This window comes from Trypanosoma conorhini (assembly GCF_003719485.1).
Source record: "Trypanosoma conorhini strain 025E chromosome Unknown Tco_14.4_contig_00351, whole genome shotgun sequence".
Classification (NCBI taxonomy): Eukaryota; Euglenozoa; class Kinetoplastea; order Trypanosomatida; family Trypanosomatidae; genus Trypanosoma; species Trypanosoma conorhini.
Window position 1 is genome coordinate 1 of NW_021704433.1, and position 6,798 is coordinate 6,798.

Below are 6,798 nucleotides of genomic sequence, written 5' to 3' on the forward strand. Positions count from 1 at the left end.
GCTTTTATTGCTGCTGCTCCCCCCCCCCTCTCCAACTCCATTAGCCTTCGAGATTAATGTCCGTCGTCCAACGAAACTTCTTCCCTGCCCTCCCTCACGGTCTTTTGTTGCTTTTGGTCTGACATTTTGTCCCGCCTCTTCTCCTTCTTCCTCCCTTTTTTTTTAAAGAATATTATCTGCCGGGAATTTACTCTTCTTCACGCTTCGCTCTTTGCATTTGCCGCTGCCGCTGCTGCGCGCGCGGGGGGACGGCGGCGGGAGGGCCGCCGATTACACTTTGATTTATTTCGTCCCCCCCCCCACGCAGGCAGGCAGGCAGGCAGACTCCCGTCCGCGTCGGAGTGCGCGCGCCGCACGTCGCCCCCCCCCCGCCTTTCTGTCTGCCTGCCCCCCGCCGCCGCGTGGCACTTTTCACACACGCAAAAAGAAAAAAGAAAAAAAACAACTTTGTGGTTCCTCTCGTTTCCTCGCAGGAGCGCTTCCCCCCCACCATACATGCATATATATATATATATACGTGTGTGTGTGTGTTTTTTTTCCCTTTTGTCTTTGCTTTTTATTTACTAAATTATTTCTCGCCCGCTGCCTCGGCGCATCCCCGCCGCGCGGCAGGGCGACTTTAGTTGCGGCGGGCATCCCTTCTCCTTCCTCTTCCTGCTGCTGTCGTCTGCCCTTCTCACGTTCGGGGCTGTAGGGGGCCTTTGCGGGGGGGAAGTCGGCGCCGCCGGCCGGCCGGCCGCGTGTCCGTCCGACCCTCTCGGCGGCCCCCTACAGCCCGCGCCGCGCTTCGGCGCGCACGCTTACGACGCCTCCTCCGCGAGCTTGCAGGCGAGCTTGGCGCCATCCTCGAAGTTACTGGCGGGGTGGAGCGCGAGGCCGCTCTCCTGCAGGATGCGCTTGCCCTCATCCTCTTTGCTGCCGCTGAGGCGCACGACGACGGGGACCATCTTACCCTTCAGCTGGCGCGAGGCCGCCACGATGCCCTCCGCGATGACGTCGCAGCGCATGATGCCGCCGAAGATGTTCACGAGGATGCTCTTGACGTTCGGGTCGCCCATGATGATCTCGAAGGCGGCCACGATCTGCTCCTTCCGGGCGCTGCCGCCGACGTCGAGGAAGTTGGCGGGCCTGCCGCCGTGCATGGAGATGAGGTCCATCGTTGCCATGGCGAGACCGGCGCCGTTCACGAGGCAGCCAACGTTGCCGTCAAGGGCAATGTAGTTGAGGTCGAACTTCTTGGCAAGCACCTCCTTGGCGTCAATCTGCGTCTTGTCGGCGAGGTCGAAGATCTCCTTCTGGCGGAACTCGGCGTTGTCGTCGAAGGAGAGCTTCGCGTCGATGCACATGACGTCGCCGTTCTCCAGCTCCACCAGGGGGTTGATCTCGACCTGGGTGCAGTCCTTCGACTTGCCAACGTTGTAGAGGGCCTCGAACTGCTCCGCGGCGTTTTCGGCGGCGCGGCCGGTGAAGCCGAGCTCCTTGGCAAAGGCAACACAGTTTTCGTGGTTGATGCCCTCCTGGACGTTGATGCGCATGCGCTTGATCTTCTCGGGGCTCTTCTTGGCGAGCTCCTCAATGCCCATGCCGCCCTCGGCGCTGCCGATGAACATCGGCGAGGCGGTCTTGCGGTCGAGCAGGAGGGCGAGGTAGAGCTCACGCTTGATGCCGGTGATCGCCTCCGTCACGTAGAGCACGGAGACCTTCTGCCCCTTGGGCCCCGTCTGCTTCGTCACCAGGGTGTTGCTCAGCATGTGCTTGGCGCACTCCACGGCCTCCGCGGCGTTCTTGCAGACGTGCACGCCACCCTTGTAGCCGTCCACGAAGGTGCCCATGCCACGCCCGCCGGCGAGAATCTGGGACTTGACGACCTTCTTCTCCGTCTTGATCTTCCCGAGTGCGGCCTCCACCTCGGCGAGGCTGCGGCACGCGATACCGAACTCCGCCTTGCAGCCGCCCTCCTTCAGGATGGCCTTCGACTGGTACTCGTGGATGTTGAAGAAGCGGCGCTGCACGCTGACGCCCTTCGGGATGCACACGCGGCCAAAACGGGTGAACATGACTTTTTTTTTGTTTGTTTGTTTAAAAAAAAAAAAGAGTTACGGCTTGTTGGATTGTTTGTGTTGGACTTGCTGGAATTAACCTCTTGCCGTGCAGCGCGAAGGAGAGAAGAAAAAAAAAGGGGAAAAGGGGAAAAGGGAAAAGGGAAAAGGGAAAAGGAATGGCCTACACGCAGCGCTCCCGCCCGCCCGCCCGCCTCCGCGCAAACACGTGGGGAAGAGGCGAGCAAAGAAGCAAGCAACGAACAAAAAAAAAAAAGGAGGAGGAAGGGGGGAAGGAGGGGGTCGAGCAGACGGTCCCCCACCGCGGCGAGGCGGGTGGAGAGGACGGCGACGGCGTGCGGTGCGGTGCGGTGCGGTGCCCGTGGCGTGGGTCAAGACACACACACGCACACAAAAAAAAAAAAAGTTAATGTGAGCGGCGAGAGAAGAGCCTTTGCATGGCGCTCCAGTTCCACCAGAAGGCGTAGGCGTTGTAGAAGAAGAGGGCGAGGGCCACGGTGTTCAGCTGCGTCGCCCCTTCAAGGTCGGCGTAGAGCGCGGCGAAGACCCCCAGCCGCAGCGTCTCCCCCGCCGCGGCGAGCAGCAGCGTCCAGCGGTTGAGCGGGTCGTAGGCCACGAGCAGCTTCGACAGGGCCAGGTAGAGCAGCAGGACGGCGAGCAGCGCCGCCCCCTGCGGGCTGTCGGCGACGCGGTCAAACCACATCATCGTGGCCAGCGACAGGGGCTGCCGCAGCACCGCCAGCCGGAACACGCAGACGAGGTCCAGCAGCAGGGCCGTCGCCAGGGAGTACCACTGAAGGAAAAACATGCCGGCCGCCGACTGCGAGCCGCCCACGCCGCTAACTACACTGCGAGACTCGCACACGCACGGAAGGCAAGAGGCAGAAGGGCGCGGCAGCTGTGCGAGGGTGAGGGGGGGGGTCTCTCGCGTAACGTTGAACAGAAGCGTCAAGGGGTGTTTTGGAAACCTGGCGGCGTGCAACACGCGCCGACACATGCACAGACAGGGAGGGGGGCAAGCAGTAAAAAGAGGGTTTTAGTTGTTCTTCTTCTCACGCAAACTGACGACGTTGGCAGGGGTGAGTGCCTTGAACGCCTGCATGCCGAAGAGGACGCAGTTCGCCGCCATAACCGCCGCAAGCGCGTAGCAGACGGCGGAGGCGGGGCTCCGCCGCAGCGACCAGAGGAGCAGAAAAAGGCCCAGCTCCAGGGCATGCACCAGCGCGTTGTGCACCTGAATGAGTCGATGCCGCGGCAGGTACGCCGCGAGGAAGCGGGAGGTGGCCAGCAGGGCGAGTACGCCCGCGTACATGCAGGCGTACGAGTGCCGCTCGAAGGGGGCAGCGCTATCGAACCACGGCGTCACCTCGGCAAGGCCGCCGCCGCCGCCGCAGAGAAGCATGAGGATTGTGGGAAGCTCAAACAGCCCCAGCACGACGGTGTACGCCGTGAGTGCACGTGCCATTTCACTTCCACGCCGCGGCCCAACTCCTCTTTTTATTATTATTGTGTGCTTGCCTGCTTCAAGGCCTCCGGCGCCGCTTACCAAAAGCAAGAGGATATAAAAACGACGGCTGTGTGGACCGCAAATACAAAAAAGTTGTGCAGCAACGTCGCACAGGGGAGGAGGGCAGAGTTGGTGCACGTCACTTGGCAGCGTCCCCCACCCCACCGCACCGCCGGAGATGGACACGCACGCACGCACGCACGCAGCCGCAAGAAGGAATTTAGTCGTCGTCGTCCTCCTCCTCCTCCTCCTCCTCCTCCTCCTCCTCCTCCTCTTCCTCCTCGTAGTCTTCACTCTCCTCCTCCTCGTCGGTTGCACCGCTGCTGCCGCTGCCGTTGCCGTCGCTCCCGTGGTTGTTGTTGTCCCCCGCGTCCTTCTCTGCCCGTCCGTACTTCGCCCGAAGCTCCTCCAGCGGGACCGCCTTGTCCTCCTCGAGGTTCTTCAGCACGTCCCCGATGTTTTCCCCGTGCATCTTCTCCGCCTTGCGCAGCGTCGACTCGTCGTCCTCGAAGGCCGCGGCGGGAATGTAGGCGGCGTCCTCGTCCACGGCCAGGCCGCACTGCTTCGCGAGCTCCACGTACGTCTTGCGGAACTCCAGCGCCTGGCGGTGCCACTCCGTGCCCTTCGCGTTGTACTCCAGCGCGTTGGAGATCATCTGCGCCACGGCGTTCTGCACCTCCGCGTCGCTGTCGTACGTGCCGGCCTCCACGCCGCGGCGGATGGTCGAGAGGTCGACGGGAAACTTGATGCGCGTGTGGTAGTCCGGCAGCTCCGTGGCGCTGACGGGGTGGTGGAACATCTTGAGCGCGTCCTTGTCCCACAGCCGGCGCACGAAGTCGAGGCAGCGCGCCTTGTTCAGCGCCCCCTCCCGCTCCCGCTTCCCCATCGCTGCCGCTGCTGCTGGCACACACGCTCACGCACACTCACACACACGCACCCTTGCTTTTCTTCCCTCGTGGTGTTGTTGTTGTTTGCCACGAACTGGTATTTTCTTCTTTTTCTTTTTTCTCTCGGTCGTTGTTATTCGATGTTTCCTCCTCTCCTCAGTTCCCTCCACCCCGCTCCCTCGCCCTCTCTCTCTCGTTCTGCCGCTATTCGTCCACCGCTGCCTCCCTCCCGCTCGACCCGCGCGTTTGCGTGTCGCGAGGGAAAAACCACACGCCCCACGCACACGCACACACCCGGGCGCGGAGGGAAAGAGAACAACGACACAAAAAAAAACAAGAGAAAAAGAGAAAGAAGGAGGGTCCGCTGCGGGGCACACGCTGCCGCGCGACAAGGCGGTGGAGGTGCACGGAGGCGGGGCGAGGGGAATCGTCCCACACACACAAACACAAACGCACACGCACACGCAGAGAGACACACGTGGGGCGACGCAAAGGGGGAAGAAAAGTCGGCGCCCGACTGCCCCCCCCCCTCACCGCCACTTCTCGCCTCCCAACTTCTCCCCCTTGCGCCGCGTCAGCGACCAGTACCGCCCCTTCATTGTCAGGTCCCGGTAGTCGTGCAGCTTGCCGCGGGCAGCGGCGTTGCGGTAGCCGTCGGAGTCCCCGCCCAGCCCGCTGAAGCCGTAGGGATCCAGCTGCTGATCCACAAGCGAGAGGTTGCCCCCGTCGCCGTCGGCGACGTCCTCCGCTGCGGCAAACACGCCCATGTTCTTGGCGCGAAAGCTCTTGTCCAGCGTGAACGCCTCCCTGCTCTGCTGGGCGCGGCGGACTCCCTCCTCATGCCGCTTCTTGCGAAACACCTCCTCACACATGAGCTGCAGCGCGGGCGCCAGGCCTGCCTCCGTGTGCCACGTCCCGAGCGCGACGCCAAGGGCGGCGGAAATGGGAAACACCGGCAGCTCCACCCGCCTTCGCAGCTCCTCGAGCTTGTCCGTCAGCAGCGCCCCGCCACTGTCGGTGTGCAGGTCCATCTTGTTGGCAAACACCATCAGCGCCCGGCTGCTGAGGCCAGGGAGGTAGTACTCCAACTCCCGCCGCAGCGCGTCTACGACGTCCCACGGCTCCGCTGGCGCCTCCGCCTCCGCCGGGGCGTAGGAGCCCGACATATCCACCACGTACGCCAAGGACTGCGTCCGCTCCACGTGGCGCAAAAACTGATGCCCCAGGCCCCGATTTTCATACGCCCCCTCAATGAGCCCGGGCAAGTCCGCAACTCTGCAGGTGTTTCCGTACAAGTCGTGAATGACACCAACGTAGGGGCGGAGCGTGGTGAAGGCGTACGGCGCAATCATGGGCTTACTTGTGCTGATGGCCGCCAGCAGCGAGGACTTCCCGGCGTTGGGGTACCCAATGAGCCCCACGTCGGCGAGTGTCTTGAGCTCAAACTGCACCAGCATCGTGTTCCCCGGCAGGCCCCGCGTGGACTCCGTGGGGGAGTGATGCCATTTGTTCGCGAAGGCCGCGTTTCCCTTCCCGCCCTGCCCCCCCTCCAGCAGCAGCAGCTCCAGACCATCCTCGTCGACGTCGTAGACGACCTCGTTCGTGTCCAGGTCCACCACCTCCGTGCCGACGGGGAGCTCCAGCAGCAGGTCCTTCCCCCTCTTGCCGTGGGCGGTGCGGGCGAAGCCGACGCTGCCCGGCGACGCACTGATTTGGCTCCCCATCGCTTTGATGTGCGCGAGGTCGACGACGGCTTTGCGGCAGCGCAGCAGCACGTTGCCGCCGTTCCCGCCGTTCCCGCCCCCGGGCCCGGCGAACTCGTTGCCGTGCTCGTGCGCCATGACACTCGCCCCGTCACCGCCGGCGCCGCTGGAGACCAGCACCTTCACGGCGTCCACGAAGGGGTGGTCCCGCCCGCCGAGGCACCGCCCGCACCGCCGCAGCATCGGCAGCAGACACCGCCCGAAGAAACCCGCCACAGAGCAGGCACGCGCCACGCGGGGTGGGGGGGGGGGGGGCGCAGGCAGGCCGGGGCGTCGAGAAGTAACGCACTGAAGAAGCAGAAAAGGAGAACACACAAAAAAAAAAAAAAAGGTAAACAACAACAAAAAAAAAGACCGCGTCCACACAGCAGTGACAGCAGTAGCACCAAAGTCCAGCACTTGGCAGTAAAGCGGCATGCATACTCCCACAAGTATGTTATTAATGAAGCGAGAGAAGGCAAAAAAAAAAAAACGAACGCGATAATGCATCTACCCAAACACACACTGCGACAGCGCATTCATCGTACTTCGATTACAAATAAATATTTTATACGTTCCCTCTCTCTCTCTCTTTCTTGTCC

The 6,798-nt window shown here is 62.7% G+C and overlaps 5 protein-coding genes across 5 annotated transcripts, besides 12 other annotated features; all 5 read right to left on the bottom strand.

Annotated features, from left to right (window-relative positions):
- Window positions 1-300: 300 nt before the first annotated feature.
- Window positions 301-323: a microsatellite.
- A 98-nt stretch (window positions 324-421) lies between these two features.
- Window positions 422-445: a microsatellite.
- Window positions 446-491: 46 nt separating this feature from the next.
- Window positions 492-516: a microsatellite.
- Window positions 517-716: 200 nt separating this feature from the next.
- Window positions 717-766: a microsatellite.
- Window positions 767-800: 34 nt separating this feature from the next.
- Window positions 801-2,057, bottom strand: Tco025E_05751 (putative succinyl-CoA ligase beta-chain; the record flags this gene model as incomplete). Its single annotated transcript, XM_029372643.1, has 1 exon — window positions 801-2,057. One exon carries the CDS (start codon window positions 2,055-2,057, stop codon window positions 801-803), a length of 1,257 nt encoding a protein of 418 aa, XP_029227290.1.
- A 117-nt stretch (window positions 2,058-2,174) lies between these two features.
- Window positions 2,175-2,217: a microsatellite.
- Window positions 2,218-2,466: 249 nt separating this feature from the next.
- Window positions 2,467-3,057, bottom strand: Tco025E_05752 (uncharacterized protein; the record flags this gene model as incomplete). Its single annotated transcript, XM_029372644.1, has 1 exon — window positions 2,467-3,057. The coding sequence occupies one exon, from the start codon at window positions 3,055-3,057 to the stop codon at window positions 2,467-2,469; it is 591 nt and encodes a 196-aa protein (XP_029227291.1).
- A 39-nt stretch (window positions 3,058-3,096) lies between these two features.
- Window positions 3,097-3,525, bottom strand: Tco025E_05753 (uncharacterized protein; the record flags this gene model as incomplete). Its single annotated transcript, XM_029372645.1, has 1 exon — window positions 3,097-3,525. One exon carries the CDS (start codon window positions 3,523-3,525, stop codon window positions 3,097-3,099), a length of 429 nt encoding a protein of 142 aa, XP_029227292.1.
- Window positions 3,526-3,750: 225 nt separating this feature from the next.
- Window positions 3,751-3,778: a microsatellite.
- A 9-nt stretch (window positions 3,779-3,787) lies between these two features.
- Tco025E_05754 (bromodomain protein) lies at window positions 3,788-4,453 on the bottom strand (the record flags this gene model as incomplete). The annotated part of the gene is made up of 1 exon (XM_029372646.1): window positions 3,788-4,453. One exon carries the CDS (start codon window positions 4,451-4,453, stop codon window positions 3,788-3,790), a length of 666 nt encoding a protein of 221 aa, XP_029227293.1.
- A 20-nt stretch (window positions 4,454-4,473) lies between these two features.
- Window positions 4,474-4,504: a microsatellite.
- Window positions 4,505-4,624: 120 nt separating this feature from the next.
- Window positions 4,625-4,660: a microsatellite.
- Window positions 4,661-4,761: 101 nt separating this feature from the next.
- Window positions 4,762-4,808: a sequence feature (A-rich).
- Window positions 4,809-4,887: 79 nt separating this feature from the next.
- Window positions 4,888-4,932: a microsatellite.
- Window positions 4,933-4,984: 52 nt separating this feature from the next.
- Tco025E_05755 (putative GTP-binding protein) lies at window positions 4,985-6,400 on the bottom strand (the record flags this gene model as incomplete). The annotated part of the gene is made up of 1 exon (XM_029372647.1): window positions 4,985-6,400. The coding sequence occupies one exon, from the start codon at window positions 6,398-6,400 to the stop codon at window positions 4,985-4,987; it is 1,416 nt and encodes a 471-aa protein (XP_029227294.1).
- Window positions 6,401-6,453: 53 nt separating this feature from the next.
- Window positions 6,454-6,472: a microsatellite.
- A 60-nt stretch (window positions 6,473-6,532) lies between these two features.
- Window positions 6,533-6,569: a sequence feature (A-rich).
- Window positions 6,570-6,798: the final 229 nt, after the last annotated feature.